The following is a 23253-nucleotide window of genomic DNA, read 5'->3' as shown; positions in this document are numbered from 1 at the left end:
ATGAATAGGGTCTTCGGGGATTATTTGGATAAGTTTGTGATCATTTTCATAATTGATATACTGGTGTACTCCCAGTCAGAGACAGAGCCCGAGCAACATCTTCATTTGGTACTACAATGGTTGAGAGGGCATAGGCTATATATTAAGTTCAGGAAATGTGATTTTTGGTTACCCCAAGTAACATTTTTGTGCCACATTGTGAGTAACGAGGGGATTCTGGTGGACCCAAGAAAGACTGAGGCAGTGAGAGATTGGCCCAAGCTGAGCAGTGTACAAGAGGTTAGGATATTCTTGGGATTAGTAGGGTACTATCGGTGGTTCGTTGAGGGATTCTCCAGAATAGCTACACCGTTGACTGAGCTGATGCGTAAGAATACAAGGTATGTCTGGATAGATGGATGTGAGAACAACTTCAAGGAGTTGAAGCAACGACTGATCACCGCCCCGATATTGAGTCTGCCATCAGACAATGAGAAGTCTATAGTATACTTTGATGGTTCGAGGCATTGTTTGGGTTGTGTATAGATGCAAGCTGGAAAGGTGATAGGTCACACATCGAGATAATAGAAGGAGTATGAGCAGAGGTATCCCACTCACGATCTAGAATTGGCAGCGGTAATATTTTTACTAAAGTTTTGGAGGCATTATCTGTATGGGGAGAAGTGGGAAATATACACTGACCATAAAAGTTTAAAGTACTTCTTGACTTAGAAGGGCTTGAATATGCACCAAAGGCGTTGGCTGGAATTGGTAAAGGACTACAAATGTGACATTTTGTACCATCCTTGCAAGGCCAATGTGGTGGGCGACCCATTGAGTTGGAAGGGCCCATGGCAGTTATTTAGTTCGAGGCAGATATCAGAGAGGTTAGCTGAAGAGATGACCAGAGCAGAAATTGAATTGGTAGTTGGTAAGCTAGCCAATATCACACTTCACTCCACAGTCCTTGAGAAGATCAAGGAAGCCCAGAAGGAGGATCCATGGTTGAAGAAGTACACATAGGATGTCTTAGCCGGAGTGGTTAAGGACTTTTCTATTTCAGAAGTGGGTTTACTGCGGTACAAAGGTCAAATTTGTGTTCCAATGGATTTCGGTATTCGACGAGAGATTTTAGATTAGTCTTACACCATTCTCTATAACTTACATCCAGGTACAATGAAGATGTACCAAGAGTTGAGGACTCTCTATTGGTGGCTAGGGATGAAGACGGATGTGGTTGATTGTTTAGCCAAGTGTTTAACATGTCAGTAGGTGAAGGCTGAACATCAAAGGCCAATAGGGTTGCTACAGACTTTAAATATTGTGGAGTGGAAATGGGAGGATATTACCATGGATTTTGTGGTTGGATTACTGAAGACAGTAGGACAGTATGATTCTATGTGGGTGATTATGGATAGGTACACCAAATCAACCCACTTTTTGCCTGTTAAGACAACTCATACAGTGGAGTAGTATCATGAGTTGTATGTGAAGTAAATTTTGCGACATCATAGGGCTCTGAGTTCTATAGTATCTGACAACTACCCTACTTTCACCACTAAGTTTTGGGAGAGCCTACAGAAGGCTATGGGCACATAGTTGAGGTTTAGTACTGCTTATCATCCTTAGACGGATGGAGGATATGTTGCGAGCCTGTATGCAAGATTTTGGGGGATCTTGGAGTAAGGATCTCCCTTTGATTGAATTTTCATATAATAACAGTTATCAGGCGACTATCGTAGTGGCTCCGTAGGAAATGTTATATGGGAGGAATTACAGATCACCCATCCATTGTGATTAGACGGGTAAGAGAAAGTATTTAGGTTTTGAGGCTGTTCAGAGGACCAATGGGGCGATTGAGAAGATTAGAACTCAAATACTCGCCTCCTAGAGTCGACAAAGGAGTTACTCTGACTTTGGACATAGAAGTGTAGAGTTTCAAGTCGGTGATCATGTATTTCTTAGAGTTTCTCCCTTGAGTGGGATGAAACAATTTGGAGTAAGGTGGAATTTATTCTCGAGGTTTGTTGGCCACTTTGATATTCTAGAACGGGTTGGAGAGGTATCGTACAGTTTGGCAACTCCTCCGGCCTTATCATGGGTTCATAACGTATTTCATGTGTCCATGCTTCAGAAGTATGTATCTGATCCTATGCATGTACTGAGTATTGAGAACATGGAGTTGGATCAAGATTTGTCTTATGAGGAGAATCTGGTACATATTGTAGACCGAAAAGATAAAGTCTTGCAGAACAAAAACATTTCCTTGGTAAAAGTGCTGCGGAGGAACAACAAAGTGGAAGAGGCAACTTGGGAACTTGAGACTGATATGCGGGATCGATATCCCGAGCTACTTAGGTAAATTTCGAGGACGAAATTTCTGTAGGGAGGGGATAGTTGTAACGTCCCAAATTCACTAATAAGGCTTGGTGCCTTGATTAGTGTGCCGGGTGGGAAATAATTGATTTAAATATGTTAATATGTGGATTAAATGTGCATGTGGGCCCATTTCATAATTTCGGCCCGTTGAGGGCATAAATGCAAATTATATGTATGATGTGCTTGATACCACAAGACTGTGGTGATATATTTGAGATGTGTGATTCGAGACGGTCTTAGGGAGCAGAATAGCAAAGTAGTCACAACGGGGTCGAATACCTGGCTCGGGGGGAGCCTACGGGTATTTTGGGGACGTAGTATGTGTTCGGTATTACTGGGTAATGGGTAATGATTTAGCAATCATTTGGGTATGGCGGGATTAGATGGAGAATATTAGGAACACTCAAGGAATTAGTGGGATGTGGAAAATAACGAGATTGCCCTTGGTGGCATTAAGGGATTAAGGTTACACCTAGGGGCATTTTTGGACATAGGTAGCTGAGGATAAACTCAATCCCAAAACAAACTTCTGGAACTAAGGAGAAACATAAAATAGAACCTCTTAGCCTATCTCTCTTTCTCTCTCTCGGCTCTCTCTCCCGCTCTTGGTGACATAGAGAATTTTGGGAACAATAGAAGGAAAAACTAAGAATTTGAGACTGGAAGTTGAGGATTTGCAGCTGGAGGTGTTGGAGATCTAGCTTAAGGTTGGAATCATCACTGAGGTAAGATTTAGAACAAGTTTTCTTACTGAATTTTCTGGTTTACTTTGGTTTGAGGTTTTGAACTCAAGTATTCAGGCTTAAGTTGTAGTAAGATTTTAGTTAAGTTTTTGGAGTGCTAGTGCTGGTTATGTTGCTTGGATATGAATTCTAGGTTTAAGGTTTAGAATTGGTGAATTTAAAAAAGTTTAGCTCATAAAAAGAACGACTATTTATGGGTTTTGGGCACTACTACAAAACTGGGCTTTCCCGACACCCAATCACGACAGTCAACTCTGTTGATTGTCGTAATTACTTAGCGGGACTCTACACCAACAGTTAAGAACTGTGGGCATAGAGACCTATCCCGACAGCTAATAACTATCACCATTGCTTTTGACTGTCGTTATTGACCCCAATGCCGACAGTTAATTCGAGACCAATGCCGACAATTAAAATGTGTCGCTATTGACCCCAACGCCGACAGTTAATTCGAGACCAACGCCGATAGTTAAAATATGTCGCTATTGACCCCAACGCCGACAGTTAATTCCAGACAATTGCCGACAGTTAAAACGTGTCGCTATTGACCCAACGCCGATTGCTAATTTGGGACTAATGCCGATAGTTATAAAATGTCGCCAAAATTCAAATAAAAAATTTAAAATATAATTAATGAATAATAAAATTTTAAAAATAAACTAAATTATGTGAATATGTATTTATTAAAAACTTTTAAAACTACATTTTTTTATTTATAAATTTTTCATTTTATTAACTTTTGTATTTATAATAATTTTTATATCAAACTTTACATTAATCATGATATTGAGAGTTACAATACTTTATTTTAATTTAACTATATTATTGTTTAACATATTTATAAAATTAATATTAGTTAAAAATGAGTTGTTTTATTGATTGGAAAAATATTGTAATCTTGGTACCATATGGTTTTAATAATACTCATTCGATACCTTGTAATTGAAAATCGTACCTATTTGGTACCCTAAATTTAAATTTGGTCAACTCATTTTTTAAAAAAATTACCAAACTACCTTAAGTTATATTAATAATTAATTAAATATTATATTAAATTATTTATTAATAAAACACTAAAATATGAAACAAATAAGAAATATATTTTAATTCAAACAAAGTAAATTAAAAGAATTTTTTTTTTCCTTTTCTCTCTCCCCTTCTTCCCTGACTACTCCCTCTTTCTCTCTCACTTCTCTTTCTCCCTTTCTTCTCTCTTCTCCTACACCTCCAGCATAGACCCCCGACTGCATCTCTGCCCCTCCCTTACTCTCACTTTCTTTCATCCCTCTCCAATTCCTCTCTCTTTCTCCACATTCTCTGGAAACTCTCTCTCTCTCTGTCTCTCTCTATCCCTTATACTTATCCTCGCGGAGGGTCGAGCTTGCAGAGGGTCGTGGGTCGCGGATGGGGCTATGGATGGGGTTTAAGGGCTCAGGCTTGCAGAGGGTCGTGCGTGGCTTGGTCTCGCAGAGAGGTCATGGGTGGCTTGGTCATGTAGAGAGGTCATGGGTGACGGGGAAGAGTTGTGAGTCTGCGCTCATGGTCTTCCTTATGCCAAATGCGGGCTCATTGGCAAGGATGGGTAATGGGAAAACGGTGGGGGCTCGGGGTTCTTGCAGAAACGACCCAAACAATGGGCTCAGGATCGTGGGTGGCTCGGTCTCATGGAGGGGGTGGGTGGCTCAGTCTCGTAGAGAGGTCTTGGGTGGTGGCTCTAGCGATGGGGTTATGGCTATTTTCTCTCTGTGTTAACGGAGAAGATGAAGAATGGTAACTGCTTTTCTTTTCTTTTTTATTTTTGTTAGTTTCTCACAACTGAAATGTAATTGTGATATATCTGGTCATTGATAACTGAATGGGGTTGTGGTTCTTGGCTTAATTATCTGGTCATTTTTTCTGTATTTTGCTATGTAGAAGGACCAGTGGCCCCGAAGATCAACAACAGGAAAATGGACAGTTGAAGAGGTTTGGCAGATTTGAAAATGTAAGTGTGTTTGTTGTTTTGATATTTTTTTTAAAGTTTCACATCTAATTTTCAAGAGTCATTGTTGTTTGGTTAAGTTATTTCATATGATATTTGTAGTTTGGTGATACTTAATCATTTGTATTTTTCGATAGTGATGCTTAATATTGTTGCTTTTGTTTATTTTATGAGTATTGCGTTTTCTAAGTTGATGGGGTTGGGTGTTCATGGGCAGTTCTGTTCTATCTGAGTGGTCAGATTATCGGAAAGGCTTCATTAAAGCTACACAATTATGCAAATATATGTTTATAATAGCTAATAAGCTAGGCATTGCATATTTCCTTTTTGTAAACCTTAAGACCTATACATGAATTTAATTAGCTAGTAATGTTTCAAGCCAACCAATATATTAATTAGTTATTAGTATTATGCCAACCCACTACATATATATGTAGACTCTAGTTAGTAAATATTAAAACAATAATAGAATTTGTATGCTTTCCATAACTCAAAAAGAAATAAAGAAACCCTCTGTAATATATAACAATGTTTTTTTGATAACTTGATTGGGAGTACATACATTTGGTGAATGTGGCATTAGCTTAAATATAAATCAGTATACAAATAGAAACTAGGTGTCATTGCTTTGAAGAGGATAATACACTATTGATAGTTAGTATAAGTGGAGACCATCACAACTTGAATGGTTTGTGTAAAGTTTATATGTTTCTTTGAGTTCATTTCTGGTATTAATTTTTTTTCCCTCTTTGCAATGGTTTGACTGGGGTTTGCTATGTGAGGCAGAGTGGTTGAGTTTGCTAAATTTGATCTCTAAGATTTGCATGATGAGCATTAGCAAAGGAAAATTTCCAAGAACTCTTACTAATCATTTTGATAATAACCAATGACTTAACGATAGTCATCATCTTTATTCTCTGGATTTATTTTTCTGAAGTTTCTTATAAGTTGATGGATGGACTGTGCAAGGGGAAAATATTTGGGAAATACATGTTAAGAGTTTGGTTCCATAGATAAATTTGAAGAACTATCTTTTTTTTTTTACTTTCAAGGTGTCATGTTTGCTTTGATACAATATTTTAAATTTGCATTAAATGCCCCAGTTAACTTGTCCTTTCTCATCACTACTTTCACCCAAAACAAGTTTTGATTATGTGGTATATATATCTATTTATTTATATATGATCTGTAGTTGATAAATATGTGAGATTTGTAGTTGGTTTTTGCTTTTTTGATAAACAAATATGATCTATAGATTTGTTTTTGTTTATAACTGTAGTTTTTTTATTTTGTTTTTAAGATCTGTTTAATGGAGTGAAAAATTGAGACTTTGGTGGGAAAATATGTCTAATTTGTGTATTATTGCCATTAGTTGCATTGATTTAATGAGGTTTTGTTATATTCTTGGGTTTCCAACTTTAAAGCTTGTGTTGCCTGATTAAATGATTTGTTATGTTTTACCAGTAAAAATTTTTGTTGTATTAATTTTATTCTCTCTTTTTTCTGTTTGAAAGGGGAAAGTTTTGTGGGTTTTCTATGTAAATTATTACATGTTTTGGTGTATTCAGATTTATGTGTGCTATTTTATTATTGCATGTTTTATATATAGAAAAAACTTGTACTTTTAGATTAAACAGGTACAAATAGTAAGGAGTTCAAATTTTGTTGATAATTTGAAATCATGGTATGAAAACAGATCCTGAATTTGAGATTGCTGTAGAAATGGTTCTTTTTATATATTGTCCTTCTGAGCTGAAATCATATTGGAAAGTTTGGTTAAATTTTGTCTCATGACTTATGGTTCTTCTAGTATCCTGTAGGGTGACTTCATTTATTGATCTTGTTGCTTCCAGGTAAGTTCACGGCAGAAGGTAACACGTAGCACCTCAGGAATGTGTGAGACTGTTGAAACAAGTTTTCTTTTACACCATAGGGTAAAGGTATATCTCTATTTCTTTTTGTCTTTCTCACAGTTATGATTGTCACACTAATCACAGTCTGATTAAACTCTTGACACTAGCCATAGTCTAAACCATTGAGAATCCCAACTCTTTTTTGTTTTAATTGTTGTAGGAAGTAGTACCAATTCTTACTTTGGAAAGACTATTGGTAATGATGGTGAGTACAAGGACAAGAAGAAGAAATATACGTTGTTGGACAATGAATTTAGTATTTTATTTTATTTGTAATTTTTATTAGAGTAAATGATTCTTTTTTGAGTTGCTAATTATTTATTTTTTAAATCTAGTTATATATTTTTTAAGGTCAAGACGATTATGTTTATAGACAACATTATATGATTTTTGAGTCAAGTAGTAGTGTTATATTTGTCCAAAATTTGTTTTATTAGATTTGTAAATACTTTGTATAAGTTTTGTTATTTTAATCTATAATGTTTTAGATTTGTATATAAATATTTCATTTAAAAATTAATTTAAAATTTAAAATAAAAATAAATAATTTTTTTGCAAGCAACGACGACACCTAATAACTGTCAGCGTTGCCAGTAACGTTTACACCTAATAATTGTCAACGTTGCCAGAAACATCGACACCTAATAACTGTCGACCTAGCCAGCAACGGTGACACCTAATAACTTTCAGCATGGCCAGCACTGGCGACATCTAATAACTTTCGGCGTAGCTACCCCTATGCCGACATAGGTGTGACGCCCCACGTCACTATGGCTGCTTTCTGGAATGACGACTGGCCCTACAAACCAAGACAAGTCTTTCTAGCGTGCTTTGTCCTCACTCGCACACTTCCTGGGAAAACTTCCCAGGAGGTCACCCATCCCTAGATTACTCCAGGCCAAGCACGCTTAACCATGGAGTTCTCAAGTGATGGGCTACCGAAAAGAAGATGCACCTTCTTGATATAGGTAGTACCCATCAATCCATTTAAGCCCTCTTCAACTGTGTAGTCCCATACCTACACAGTCTTAGAATCATTACACTTGACCTTCCCCAGGCGGTGTGGGATTGCACAGCTTACCCGGTCTTTCCCCTTACGGATCACGGGATTTTGACTGTCACAATCACCCCCCCTTACGGGCCCGACGTCCCCGTCGGCCACACTTCCGGCTGGGTCAAGGCTCTGATACCATTATGTGACGCCCCACGTCACTATGGCTGCTTTCTGGAATGACGACTGGCCCTACAAACCAAGACAAGTCTTTCCAGCGTGCTTTGTCCTCACTCGCACACTTCCTGGGAAAACTTCCCAGGAGGTCACCCATCCCTAGATTACTCCAGGCCAAGCACGCTTAACCATGGAGTTCTCAAGTGATGGGCTACCGAAAAGAAGATGCACCTTCCTGATATAGGTAGTACCCATCAATCCATTTAAGCCCTCTTCAACTGTGTAGTCCCATACCTACACAGTCTTAGAATCATTACACTTGACCTTCCCCAGGCGGTGTGGGATTGCACAGCTTACCCGGTCTTTCCCCTTACGGATCACAGGATTTTGACTGTCACAATAGGCATATACAACTGTTAGTCGACTGTCATCATTGGTCAATAGCGACAATTAAAAACTATCGGGAAATCCCATTTTTGTAGTAGTGGGGGCTCGCGCCGCGACCCTGTTCTTTAGGCGTCGTGGCCCGCATGAACTCAAAGGCTTTGGAGCCTTGGAGTTTTTCCCAGGTGTCGCAATGCAAGCTGAGGCGCACCGCAGCCTGTGTCAACAAGATTAGAGAGCTAGAGCTCTCTGACTTGCAGCGCCCTCCTAATTAGTGCTCAAAAATATAATTTTATTAGTCTTAAAGTTTTAAATTAATTATGTTTTAATTAATATTTTCATGGATTTGTTGTAATATATTTTATATTTGAAAATATTAATTTTAAATAAAATTTGTGTTTAATTTTCAAGAAAATAAAATGTATTTTTACACAAAGAAAAATAAAGAATTAGAATTGAAAAAAATTATGAAAAATGGTATTTTTGAAGATGAAATGGCCCAAATAAGCCTAGGCTGAGCCACGCAGCCAGCTGAGCCAGAGCCGCTTGAAACCTCCTGACGTGCGCCTGCCACGATCTGACGAGCTATCCCATCTACCTGACCGCCTAAAGCCACGGTCCCACACCCCTGCGGAGCTAGTCAAACAGCGCCACGTGGTCTCCTTGTCCCCAACACCATGCCTGCCGAAGATACTAATCGCAAGACATGTGTCAAATGTGTCTCCCCATTGTTGTAGTTTGTCTCCCACTTGTCCTACTTTGCTCCAAGTTTTCAGCCATGTTCTCCACTATTTTGTACACGATTTTACAAATTTTGGGTCATATTTTCACTATAAATAGATAACCAAATGTAGAGAAAAGGACATCATATTGTGGAATTAAGTGTGGAGAGTATAGTTAGAGGGAAAAGCATTTATTTCTTGTTTTTCTTTCATTTTTTTTTACCCTTTTTCAGTAAAAGCAATGCCTATTTTAGGCTAAATTCTCTTGTGGAAAGGCAGAGTGAAGTTCATGTTTCACATTATATTTTTAATATATTAATTCTTTTTTCTATTCTTCATTTCTATATATTTGTTACAATTAAATTTATTTTCTTCTAATTTTTATTCTGAATTTATTAGTGTCTTTTATATAAGTCTAGTCATGCTCTTCTTATGTAATTTAGGCTCTTGAAATATTTTAGGATATTTGTTATATTATATGCTTTTTACTGCATTCTACCATTGGTATTTTGTCGCTCTAAGGTATATAATATGATAGGATTTTATAATTAGAAGTTAGTATAATTTAATTAAGAACATATTTTAAGGTGAGATAATTATAATTAATGGTGTAGAATTATAGTTGAGTAGAATGAATCAATTTTATTAATATAAATATACATATGTTTGCATGAATGAAACTTGTGTCTTCCATATTTTATTTCTGATTCTAATTCTTCAATTTTGTTTATTTAGTGTTTAAAAATTATTCTTTTTCAAAGGTACATTATTTCAAAGTTTATTATTTCTAATTTAGTAATCTTTCTTTTTACTTGTATTTTACCTCTCTGTGGATACGACATAGCCCGCTTACTACGACGACCACTTATGGGTTTATTGGGAGAAATCACCTCCTAGGGTCGCGGCTCAAATTTGGGGAAATGTTCTATGTTGGGTTTTAAGGCCGGGAACCCAAATCTTAACGCTTGGGAAGGTACTTACAACCTGGTTTTGTAGATTTCGAGGTCTCGAAGGATAGTATTTTAATCCGAAGTTCTTAATTTGTTAGGGATTGATGGATATCTATTTATTATGGCATTGTGACTAGGTTTTACATCAAGGCTCGTGTTTAGGGGATCGTGCTCGGGATCGTGGTAGTCAATCAGCTCAGGGACATAAGTAAGAAAATTGTTGGTGCCCGTAGAGCAGGGCATGGCCCGATTATCTGTGTTTAGTGTTTATATGAATGTTTATGATTTGTTGTGCTATGTTGTGCATGATTGTGAATGAAACGGTGAAGGATGGAGACGGCAAAGGCCAGCGACAGCAAGGGCCAGGATCGACATTAAGAACGCTGAGTGCAGGCTGCTAGGGCGAGACCCCCTAAGGGTGTTGTATCAACCCAATCTGTGAAAACCGCGAACCTAGGGCCTAGTAAAGCACCTGGGTCGGCATAGGCCGCTATATGTTTATTCTGTTGTCTATTTAAATTGTACATTATTGGATTGATTGTGATGAGTTATGTGTTGAGTTTCCTTGTTGGGCTTCAGCTCACGGGTGCTCTATGGCGCATGTATGGGCAAGGGAAAGGTCGATCAACCATGAGTTGGAGAGCGTGGAGTGGCGTGTACATGTTCAGCCTACCTGGCAGCCACAATCATGGTTATTTTGAGGGATATGTTGTAGTGGGGTTGTTTTGTCGCCTAGGGATACTGTGCTCACATTTTTTAGTTGTAAAACATTTTGAAACAGTATTTTGGGATCCCAAATGTATAGCTTTTATAATTTAAATGAATTTCCAAATCGTTTATGATTGATGTTGTCAAATGAGCTCTTTTATTTTTATTTAATCATAATTTCAACCAAAAATCCCAATTAAAAAGCTAATGGCACATTTATAAATCACATGGTAACGACTCGATGTGTAACGCCCTGAATAACCAAGACCGTTACACTGTGTGTGTTTGAAGTAGTATGAGACTTGCTAATCTGGTCATTTAAATAAAAATGTGAACCTAACAACATAAACATAATAGGTTTAAAACATTTCGGTCATAAACGAATATTTTTCATTAAAATAAATGTTTAGTACATGGGATTCTGAATCAGGGTTTAAATGACACAGTTACAAGATTTCCAAATGTTATAAATAATCAAGCCACTCTAATTGCAAAATACACATTTTAGGTTTCCGTCCCTGTACAATCCCTCAACCGTGGCGGCCGAACAGCTGAAAATGTACACCTCGCCCCCAGAGCTCTTCAACCCATGGTCAATTTGTCTTACCTTTGCCTTTACCCGCACCACGTAGCACCCGTGAGTCAAGGCCCAGCAATAAAACATAATATCATCGCAAGATCAATATCAATAACCAATTATTCTACAAAGCATAACAAGGTATTTAGCCATTCATAACATTCACCTGTTCAATGATAACAATCGACAAATTAACAACTTGTCATCTAGATAATCAACATATCATATTCATCAGATTAACAACAATAATCACGTTCATAATTGTAATGACCTAAATTTGCTAATAAGGCTTAGGGCCTTGATTAGTGTGCCTGGAGGGCAATAAGTGAATTATTGTTATAGTATGTGAATTTATGCGAATATGTGATAGTGATGCATGTTTAGTTGAATTAAATAAGCATGTAGGCCTCGTTTGGGATATTAGGGGTATGTTTGAGATTTTAGCCCGTCGAGGGCATAAATGTGATATGTTTGTGATATATCTGTTTAGCACGATCTGAGACAGTTATAAGGAGCCGTTAGTCAGGAAGTCACAACGGGGTTGAGAATTCGACTCGGCGTGAATCGAGGGGTATACCGGGTATGTGATATTTTTCGGGGTTATCGAGTTACGGAAATAAATATTTGGAGATATATTTGAGGTTAGAATGTCTAGGAGGGAATATTGGGAAAATTTACCATTTTTCCCTTGGGAACGTTTTTGGTACCCTGAGCCTTGAGGTAACCACATAGATTTAAGTTAAATAAAACAAAATAAAGTAAACCCCTAGACTTCCTCTAAACCAACCCACTCCCTCTCATTTTCTCTGATTTTCCTATACTCTTGAAGGCCTAGTAACATCTTGGAGAAAAACCAGCCAAAACTAAGGAATTGAAGCTAGGAATCAAGCTAGAGTCTTGGAAGCTTGGAGCTCAGGGAAACTGAGTTGTGGATTCTATTCTGTGCAAGGGTTTCAGCAAGGCTCGGACTAGGAAATTGTGCTCGGGACACCGATGCTTAGAAAGCTCGGGACACAGGTAAGAAAACTATTGTTACCATAGAGCTTGTGTTGCAGGGCTCGACCCTATTTGATTGTGTTGTGGGGCATGGCCCTTTGATTGAATTTATGTGTGTTATGATACTTGTTTAGTATATTATGTGTATGTATTAATGATGGAACGACGATGGCCGGGAACGGCGAAGGCCGAGAATGGCAAGGGGCCGGGAGCTTCGTTTAGCATGCGAAGTGCAAGTTGCCAGGGTAAGACCCCGAGGGATACCTGGGATATCCTCACGATTTAGACCGCAAACCCAGGGCCTGGTAAAGCGCCTGGGATGGCATGGCCGTACATGTATGACCTAATGTTGGCTAGATTTTGTATTAAGTGTTTGATATACATTTATTATCTGCTTGTGAGGGTTTTCTTGCTTGGCTTCGGCTCACGGGTGCTCTATGGTGTAGGTAAAGGCAAAGGGAGAGTCGATCAGCCTTGAGTTTGGTGAGCGGGACGAGCGGCGCGTACATGTCTGGTCTGTCTGGCTGTCACGTCCAGGGGTGTTTTGGGAAATGCTTGTACAAAAACCTGAATTTTGTCGTTTAGTCGACTCTAACTAAATTTTGAATTGTAAATATTTCTAAACAGTGATTTTGGGATCCCAAACGTTATATGTCTTATAATTTCTAATGAAAGGTTTATTTTCAAGTTTATGACTCTGATTATGTTTTAATTACACTTTTGTCCTAAAACCTCGATTAGCGAGTTAGTTGCACATTTTAAACTCAATTAGTAACGGCTCTAAGGTAGTAGGGCATTACAATAATCAACTGTTAATCGCAACCATTAATCAATATTCAAAGTCGGCGCCCTTAGGCCACACACTATATTTAACCCACTGTCTTCGGCTCACTTAGGCCTCCCCCAGCGTAAATCCACTGACTCCGGCCAGCTTAACCGAGCTCAGTGATTAATATGCTATCCTCAGCTACCAGTGGCTGAGTCGCGCCCTGTGCACAAGTATTGATTCTGGCACTCTTAGGTCGTTTATCACATGTCCCCATGGCATAAGACCACCTCCTAACATTCATACAATTATAGGGAGCTCTTAGTCCCAACATATTCATATTGTTTATCACAATCATATAACAGTGCATACGAATATAGGGAACACTTAGTCCCAACCTATCCACATAAACGGGTGTAGTTTTCTTACCTTTAATTTCGAGTGCTTTGATTAAGAAAGGCGACCCTTGAGCACGTTCTTGCCGCGAGCCCTAGCATACACCTAGTCACAACCATAATAAAGAATTCCATTAATCATAAATGAATAAGGGTTTCCAGACCAAGTTCTAGCCTTCGGGACATCAAATTCCACCAAGCACGGTAGTGGAATCGATCTCGAGCATCCTAGGTCAACTCGCCGCACCTTAAGCCTCCTTAAGGCCAAAATTCCCTTCAGAGCTGCGGCCAAGGGCTCTACATGCCACGACACGCCCCTACCAGAGGCCCAACCTCCACAAACAACACACACGGGCCGCGAACCTAAGCTTCACATGCCGTGGCACGCCCTCCTTCCTGGTACACCTCTTTTCTAGAGGGCCGTAGCAGACCAAGAACTGAGCCGCCGCCCAACCCCTTCAAACCCAATAAAACTCCATTTTCATCCACCAAATCTCAACCAAACTAACACAAAATCATCCCAATAACATATTCGAATTATCACAGCACTTCAAACATGCTTCCAGCAGCAAAACCCATAGGAAAACCAGTCTAAGGACTCATCAAAACCACACTTCAATCCTTGAAACTCAAAAGCTCATAAAGCTCGTAAAACATCCAGAAATTCATAGAATTCAAGGGCTAACCATAATTAAGAGCTTACCTTTTCTGGAGAACAAATCCACCTAGTAGTCGTAGAGCTAATCCCCAAGTCCCCAGCAATAAAACATAACAAGAATTCAGCTGAAATCCTCACCCAAAGCTTCAATTGAACTCTCTGCATAAAAGACCCAAAAACACTTAAAATTTAGAACATAAACATCAAAACCTTAATTCAAATCTTACCTCAAGCTCTACTTGAATCCACCAGCAATAACTGAGATAATCTCCAATTCTAGAGCTCTAATTCTTGTGAACCCAGCCCAAAAATCCCTTGGTTCAATGGCTAGCTTGGGAGACTCCTTGAGAGGAAGGAGAGAGAGAGTCAGTTCCAGGCAGACTTCCAAACGTTTCTTGCCTTTATCTTATCTAACTTAAGCCTCTTAAGTTAATCCCAAGGCTCGGGCTACGATAAACGTCCCCGAGGGCAAAATGGTAAATTTCCCCAGTATTCCCTCCTAAGCTTCCTAACCTCAAATATATCTCCAATTATTTATTTTCATAACTCAATAACCCAAATAAATATCTATTACCCAAAATACCCATTGACTCGCCCCGAGTTGGGTATCGGGTCCCGTTGTGACTTTCCCGCTAACTTGCTCCATAGGATCGCCTCGTGCCGAATGCTGAAAATATAAATATATCCACATAATAATGTGGTCTCAACGAGCCAAAATTACAATTATGACCTTACAAGCTAAACAGGGCCTGCATGCTTACCCAATAATCATAAACATGCATTCCACATATCCATATAATCATAGGATCATGAATATCACATAGTCATGCATTTTTACCAATAATTCATATAACTTCCAATTATGCCATTTCGGCACACTAATCAAGGCCCTTAAGCCTTATTAGTAATTTTGGGTCGTTACAACTATCCCCTCCTTATAACAATTTCTTCTTTGAAATTTACTCGAGCACATCAGAAAGTAAACCTTGTACCTCTGTCTATAATTCTCAAGGTCCAATACCTTTACTTTTACTCTTTGATAACACTCTTACAAGAGTAACAATCTTGTTCCACAAGATCTTGTCTAATAACTATACTTTTGTTAACCTTCGCTTGCACATCAAAACTACTGAAACTCCAGGGTCTGCTTATTTCAACAACGGTCGCTTTATTGTCTTATCATCGATACCCGAAATACTTAGGAGTCATCACCCCTACCAGGGTGAGATCATCTTATAGGCCCTCGGGCTAAACCTTTGTACAATCTCAGAATTCATGTGAAATCGGGAGTCAGAACTCTCCTTTCTTTCCTAGAATATTATACTTTTCCTTGTCTGCACTACTTGGAGAAATACAAATCTCTCCTTCTAGAACTTCGTATTCCAAAGTTAACAATTTTCCAGCGCTTATGTCCTTTCAAATAGGTAGACACTCCTGCCTTAAGAATTTCTAACAACTTCTTTGGTAACACAGCTAAAGATACAACTCTAGTTAAACTGCTCCCAGAAGATATTTTCCCTTCACAATTAAGCTAAACCGGTTCACACAAGTAAACTGTAAAAATTCCAAGGTAAATGCATGTGAAAACTTCTAGACTATAAACAAAAACTTACTAAAGATCTCAGATATTGTGGCCACTGGCCAACAATATCAAATCTCTTTAAAAAAAGAATAAACCATGAAAGATCATTTCAAAATATATCGTCAAGTGTATCTATAGATACAGACACGTGCACAAACTATATCTTGTAGTATAACATTGATTTCAATAGCAAAATATCTCTGCTACAAGATTAAGAAGGGAAAAAATCATAAGATTATATTAAGAAAAAAATCCATAAAACTTATTCCAGAAAACATTTACATTAAAAAAACTTTCATTAAGAATCCTAACCAACCTTGCCCGAGTATAAATCAATCGCGGTTGGGGTGTGCTCAATGGCCTCATCAATTTTAGAAAGGGAGATTTCATATTGTCCCCTTCTGTCGTAATGCTAGATCCAAATAGAAATTCTAAGCAAAAACAAATATCCCAACAAAAAATATTTAAGGGGGTAGCAAAAAGAAGAAAAATAAAGGTTCTAATAGGAATAAGGTCCACATAAGAGTTCAAGGAGGTTCTTTCTCTGACATGCATTTAAAGTAAATATTTTTTTTTAAAAGTGACATCATCAATAAGAATTACCAAAAGAATGCCTCTGGCAACAAAACCATGTGCCAGACTAAAAAAGCACTTGCAAGATAAAAAATTAGAGCAAATCAGAGCATTCACCATTCACAACTAAAATCTAAAAGCAAGGAGATAGTTTTATAATATTATGACACGTTCAGTGACCACAAATCTAAAATCATGTTGCTTAGATCATCTGCTTCAGTATAACAGAAACATGATTGACTGTTCATATATACAGTATATAAAGAGGCAGGAAAAAGATAAGTCTAATTGACTCTACAAAACCAAAACAAGGAAAAACAATACAGAAATCTATAAACTGTAAACAACCTCACACCATGAAGAAGCAAACCACAAGCTCCACTACCCATTGGCTAATCAACTAAACCACACCCGGAAGACAACTCTTATAAATAGGCATCACTGAAGTGTATGAATGTTTCAACATGATTTGCATTAATGCAAATAAGTTCTACTACAGCTTACCTTCCAGGGAATTGACAAGCAGTCCTAACAGCTTGCTCCAGCTCAATAATAAGTTCCTCAAGAATGTCTGCCTGGAAAACAGTGTGACAAAGCATAACTTAAACCTACAGAACTAATATTTTCTTAGGTCCTAAAAAATCAAAAAATTAATGTGTAAAACAATCAAGGAGAATGAGGAGCATACCTTTCCAGGATGATCATACAATGGAGAAAGATCAGTGAACAATGATGGAACTCCCTGAAAGCATCAAGAATATACGTTGCCATAAAATATAAAAGACCGAGTCAGAGTGATAAAAAAGGAACCATAAATACCTTAGTAAGGAGGGGCCTAATATAATTTTCAGCTACTTCTCTAAACCTGACACCTTGCAGAAAGTCGAGCGATATTCTCTGAAACACCCAACCCAACAAGATTTAGTGATAACTCTAAAAAGTCCATAAATAAGAAGAGCATAAAAAATTAATAATAATGATGATGGTCATTCTAATGCGGTAGTAACCGAAAAGTAGTACCAAGAAGCTAATTTAATTGCATTCAACTCATAAATCACCTGAGGACTTTTCAGCTAAGCATTTCTAATATTAAGTAAATATGATAAAGGCACGTCTAAAATGGAATGGTGTACCATGAAAGAAATTTGGAAATTAATAATAAATCAATATTAAGTTCAATAACTCAACCCATTGAAAAAGTCACGAAGTTCTCCCCATATGAAACTAATTAATAGCAGTTTATTAGTTAAAATTTACCAAAAATAATATCAACAACAGATACATGCAGAACAGAAAGAATCCAGTGTATAAATTTAAAATCAACTCCATCATAGCAGTGCACAATATTTGATAGAATAATGCCCGGTGTTATTACAAGTTTGTGTAATAGCTAATAGGCTTCACAGCATTCAGATAAAATCGCAACCATTACAAGGAAAGCAGCAAAGTTAAAATTCAGATCACTCAATATTTTACCTTGACAGCAGAAGACCAAGTGTATTGCTGCCTAAGAGAATTGTACAACGAATCGAACTGTTCAATTTGGTCGGGTGAATACTGACCATTTTCATAATAGAGCCCAACACACTTGTGAAGGCCTTCATAGTATCTGAAATTGAACTCAAAATAACAAGTTCAAAATATGAATCAAATTTTCACAAGGAATTGATATTTTGAAAAGAAATATAGCATTAGCATTACTAAATACCCGTAATTGTCATGATTCATAGAAAGTAGAGCCTTGAACAAAGTGGCACCTTCTTCAAAGCGACCAAGCTTTACTAAAAGAGAAACCTCTTGTTCTTTAAAAGCCAATTTATCATCCTTGAAAGACATAACAACAAATGGTAAGCACTTGAGATTCGCATGCTAAAAACATAACCTCATAAGAAATATAATAGTTCAAACTTACTATTTTTGGCTCTTTCTTGTGCAACTCATCAAGAGCTCTCTCAATAGAACCCGATTCTTCTAGCAAAGAAATCTGGAGAATAAAATTGATAAAGGCCACTATTAAAACCATATGATGGGATGGGACCATAAAACCTAATAAGTTTTTTCATTTGAAGTGTGAAACGTAGAACCCACTGATTGAAAGGGCATCAAACTAGGCTAACAAGGAAAAATAAATAACTGTTTTCATATTTACCATATAAAAGCAGCTTTTTAAAAAGTCAAATAACTTAAGAGATGTTCATGCATTCACAAAGAGCATTGCTATATGGCACCCATGATGCCCAGCAACACCTTAGGTTGATTGGTGCAATGCAATTAAGTATCGGGTCCCACATATTTTTATGTTACTATACCGCACCAATAACGGTATGCTATGTAAGGTGGTGTTGTGCACCAATGGTGCCCATTAGCATTAATCATTCACAAAACCAAGGGAACCTAAAAAAAAGACCACAAGAATAGTTGGGGAAAAACCTAAAACATAAATAGCCAGTAACAGCTCCAATACACACAAAACTTCTAGACAACTACAAAACCTAACAATAACTAAAACCCATATCAAAAAACAAGCCTAAAAATCAACATAATAGACAGCTAGTCTTCTATAAGATCAACATTAATATATAACATAAGAAACAATATACAGAAGATACCACTTAGAATACCTTATACAAAAGCATTTCCCCATGTTCACAACGTTCATTATCAGGAGGAAAATCATCTTCTAGTGTCCCTTCATATGCTTCCAGAATTTCAACTGCTTTTAAAGCACTAACAAGAAAAAATAAAATTTAATAGACCAAAACTTATACTCAAATTTAATAACCCAAACACACAACCAAGAAGAATTTATCCACTGAAAATGTAAAGAGGAACTATTCTTACATATTTACATATGCTATATAGAAAAAAAAAAGTATTGTTTGTATACATATATAATACTTAAACACATGTACAAAAGAAAGGAATAACATTTTCTAAAAGCAACAGATGGACTGTATTAACTTCCTCATGATTTATTTGATCTAGATTTTTAAAAGATTCAGCTTACATCACACTATGTAACAGACTTTTTGACAATAAATTCAAAACATGAATTACAAGTGTAATTTTTTACTGAGAACAGCTGCATGAACCATGACAGCATATTAGCAAAAAATTAACAGCAATGGCATGACCGATGTCAAAACCACTGTTTGAAAATATGAAGTCATAGATCTATAGTCTATAGTCAAGAAATTTCCAGTTGTGTTTAAAGCACGAATCAATTTGAATTATAAATGAGAGAACATAAGTTTGGAAACTTCTTGGTTGTTTATATCAAACATTAAGTATTTGAGTAACATTAGTGAGTGGGACCAACAAGAAAAACAATTTAGGTTTGTCACTGTAAAGTATGGCCACTAGAAATATAAATATATATAAATAAAGGATCAATAAATAAGGTCAAATTCATACTTTGAGTTTAAATGATGAGCAACAGCAAAGCCGATCCAATTCATACGATGATTTGATTTTAGAGACAAGAGTTGTTGTTTTATCTCGAAAAACCCTGCCAAATCTTGCATTTGCACCTGTACCACAATAGATAAAGAGCCATCATTAACCAAAACAAATTAAGGATTTAAATCAAGAAAAAGGCACTACTCACAAAAAATGATGTAAAAGACAAGCATGATATTAGCAGCTATATTTAACAAGTGTCATGTATTCCAATTAACTTTGAAACAGAAAATATAAGTGCTAAACTTCAATATTTTTTTTAAGTTACCAACAGAGCATAAGTCTCTAAAAGAAGAAAATTAACATCAAAAGCATACCTGTAATAGTGACAGATCCCGCAAAATTTCAATATTGTCTGGATCGATCCTCAGTGCATTTCTATAGCATTTGATTGCCTCCCTGTATTCTCTATCGGACCGATAAAGAAGACCATAAACATGCCAGCATACATGACTCTTAAGATCATTCTGCAAAGAGACAAAAAAGCCTTAGAGAACTAAAGATCCTACTCATTTTGAAAACAAAATAGAACATTAATATTTTAGACAACACCCTCACCTTTAATCCTTGCCGAACAAGCTCATATGCTTCATTACATCCCTCACCCTCTATGCTAACCCCAGTACATCCCTACATGAGAACTCCTCCACCAAACTCAAAACACAACCCAAAAATAGAAAAACTAAATAGAAGAAAGGGAAATTCCAGATACTAGCTGAAGCAAAGATGAAGGGAGAAATAAAGCATTGATTATTTTCCTTTTCTCATAGGAAATTAAAATTTATTATTAAATGTATTTAAATCACGATAAAAATGAATGAATATTACACATGCGGTGAAGTTTCTATTTGAGAGAAGAGCTTATCTATACAGTTCCTATCTGTACACAATTCAAAGAATGAATCTCAAAGAACTGCAAAAGTTGAGCTAGTACATATATATATATATCTCACAATAAACATTAAACACGATCAGCTGTTATCCAACTCAATCCAATTTCATACTAACCACATAATTTTGGACAACTACAAACCACATTTCTCAAAGCTGAGTAACACATTAGAGCATAGAAAACTCACTCGGATATGAAAAATCAGAAAGTTCACTTAGAAAAATCACATTTAGAAAGTTCATTCAATAGAAAAATAAGAACAACAATTTAAATGCAGATAATTCTCTCACCCAATACTCTTTAAGAATGAAAGAACATTCTCTTTAAAAACAAAGGAGCCAGAAAATTTCAGTGCAAACAGAATGCTATGCCTAAGAACACCTTGATATAGAATTATACATAAGCAAAAAATTATGACAATTGTTGAACAAAAATGATGAGAATAATTATTTATAAAGCAGCTGAAATGAATAACAGATGCTTTTCCAAAAAGCTTTGCTCAACAATAATTGCAACCGTTTAATTTCAGTAGCAACATAGGTCAAACACAAAAATTGTAATTATGAAAGCAAACCTGTGACAGAAACTCACACAAAACATCATGTGCAGATATCCGCCTTTTGGGATCTCAAATAAGCATTTTCCTTACTAAATCTTTGGCACCTTCAGAAATACTAGGCCATGGGTCTGTTGAAAAGTCTAGGTCACCATGTAATACTTCTTCAAATATCCCTTGCTCGCTCTCTATTGAAACCAAGGGGAAAGAAAAAAGGTCACAAAATACACATACAGAGACACAAATAGAAACACAGATACTAAATACAACAATGACTAACAAGAAGCATCTTTAAAAATCCTACCAGCCCAAAAATCCTACTGGATTTTCATTTTCTGGTAATATTACTTCTAAGAAATATCATTCCCATCAAACAACAAATCATAAGTTTGAATAGTTTTTTGCTATGTCAATTAATAATCTTTAGTTATTATGAAGTAACATTTTTTTCTTTATTTATCAAAACTAATAAACCAAATACACAAGACTGAGTTTCATCTGGATGTTGACTTTATCACTACATTACATCATTCATTCTATTTCACACATAGAACTATGACATAACTAATCTTATTCAAAATAAATTTAACACATCGTCTAATTAACCACAAAGCCTAAGACTGATGAGCAAAATACCCTCTCCAATTCTAGTAAAACTAAACAGTGTATCACTAGGCAGAAAGTTTATCCAAGTAATCTACCTCCAACCCGGCAACTTTCGACTCCATGCGAATGCCTGAACCAGTCAATCTCATTTCACAAAAATGAGAAACAGGGCAATTCATTACCCAAACTGCAAAGAGAAATCTAAAATATAAAATGCAAGAGATTTTTAATATCTAGGGGAAACACAAACCAATTCGAGAGTCAATTTTGGGGCTTTGGGAAATCAAAAAAGAAAACAAAACTACATACCAATAATAATAGCTCAATCATGAAAGAGAAAAACCCTCTCAAAATTGATTACTCTTTGGGTTCTTTCAAGCCTCTGAATAAATGGAGAAACGAGAAAGAAGAAGAGAGAGAAGAAAGGGAGCTAGAGAGAGAGCAAGGGAAAGCATTTGGTGATGGTGATGAGAACATTACCTGATTTCAAACCAAAGCCTCCAGGGAAGATCGTGCCTCCTAGCCTCAGAAGGGACTGGTCGATTCTAATGGTGGGTATTGCATAAATGGAAGATTCGATATAGGGAGAGGCACAGATGGGTGTGAAGAAGAAAACGGGCGAGTTATAGACGGGCTAGGAAATGGGAGAGTCAAAGAAGCCGATGAGGCGAACCCGCAGAGATTGAGCGAAAGAGAAGTCGCCTCTCTGTCGCCGCCGCCGAACCAGAACTCCAATATCGCCTTTGAATGTGGTGTAGCCCTTCTCATTTTTCTTTGAATGAAATGGGATTTTTCTTTCGTGAAGGGGAGTGAGAGACCGAGAGAGATAGGTCTCAGAGAAAGATGATAAAATGATAAATAAATATTTTATATAATTGGTGAAAAAATAAATGAAAAAGTAAACATATATGGTGCCTAAAATTTTAGTGAGCCCGCCTTATAATTTTAACACATGTAGCATAATACTTTTTCATTAGTGTTATACTTTAATGTTGTAGTAGTCCTAGTTTGTTGTAGTGCATAAATAGTCGAAGATACTTACGTTGTAGATGACGTGTTTACCGGCCTCGTTGTGCTCCTTATCCCTCAGGCGTTCTTCAGTAGCTTCTCCGTGGCTTCAGATGAAATCTCTTCATACCTGACCCCTTATCTTCTTGTAGCATTATCTTGCATACCCCCGGCGAGATCGAAAGTGACACTTTCTGGAGCCTTACTTGTAACCTTACTTCCTTGGTATTAACATCATCAGTGTAGTAGTTGTTTTTA

At 36.9% G+C, this 23253-nt stretch overlaps 1 protein-coding gene and 1 long non-coding RNA gene across 2 annotated transcripts; one reads left to right on the top strand and one right to left on the bottom strand.

Annotated features, from left to right (window-relative positions):
- The first annotated feature begins 4245 nt into the window (after positions 1 to 4245).
- On the top strand, positions 4246 to 7419 carry LOC133830786 (uncharacterized). The gene is made up of 4 exons (XR_009892219.1): positions 4246 to 4871; positions 5016 to 5085; positions 6936 to 7022; positions 7156 to 7419. It is a non-coding gene; the product is annotated as an uncharacterized LOC133830786 (long non-coding RNA).
- Positions 7420 to 14201: 6782 nt separating this feature from the next.
- Positions 14202 to 22166, bottom strand: LOC133832527 (N-terminal acetyltransferase A complex auxiliary subunit NAA15-like). The gene is made up of 17 exons (XM_062262861.1): positions 22083 to 22166; positions 20492 to 20563; positions 20251 to 20400; positions 19889 to 20004; positions 19096 to 19201; positions 18387 to 18458; positions 18183 to 18298; positions 17951 to 18083; positions 17294 to 17371; positions 17163 to 17216; positions 16979 to 17049; positions 16655 to 16714; positions 16505 to 16541; positions 16218 to 16313; positions 16048 to 16104; positions 14365 to 14478; positions 14202 to 14252 (listed from the first exon to the last, which is right to left on the bottom strand). The coding sequence occupies exons 1-17, from the start codon at positions 22164 to 22166 to the stop codon at positions 14202 to 14204; spliced, it is 1467 nt and encodes a 488-aa protein (XP_062118845.1).
- Between the last annotated feature and the right edge of the window lie 1087 nt (positions 22167 to 23253).

Source organism: Humulus lupulus, chromosome 4, assembly GCF_963169125.1.
Source record: "Humulus lupulus chromosome 4, drHumLupu1.1, whole genome shotgun sequence".
Taxonomy (NCBI): domain Eukaryota; kingdom Viridiplantae; phylum Streptophyta; class Magnoliopsida; order Rosales; family Cannabaceae; genus Humulus; species Humulus lupulus.
The sequence above is the reverse complement of the archived record's forward strand: the minus strand, read 5'-3'. Positions and strand labels throughout refer to the sequence as shown.

Bases quoted from the DNA above. Each gene is read 5' to 3' on its own strand.
- LOC133832527 (XM_062262861.1), bottom strand. From the start codon at position 22,166: ATGAATTGCCCTGTTTCTCATTTTTGTGAAATGAGATTGACTGGTTCA. The intron at 16,715-16,978 runs GTAAGCTGTAGT...ATATATGAACAG, and splicing joins GCTTGTCAATTCCCTGGAAG to TCAATCATGTTTCTGTTATA. The intron at 16,542-16,654 runs GTCACTGAACGT...GTGCTTTTTTAG, and splicing joins AACATGATTTTAGATTTGTG to TCTGGCACATGGTTTTGTTG.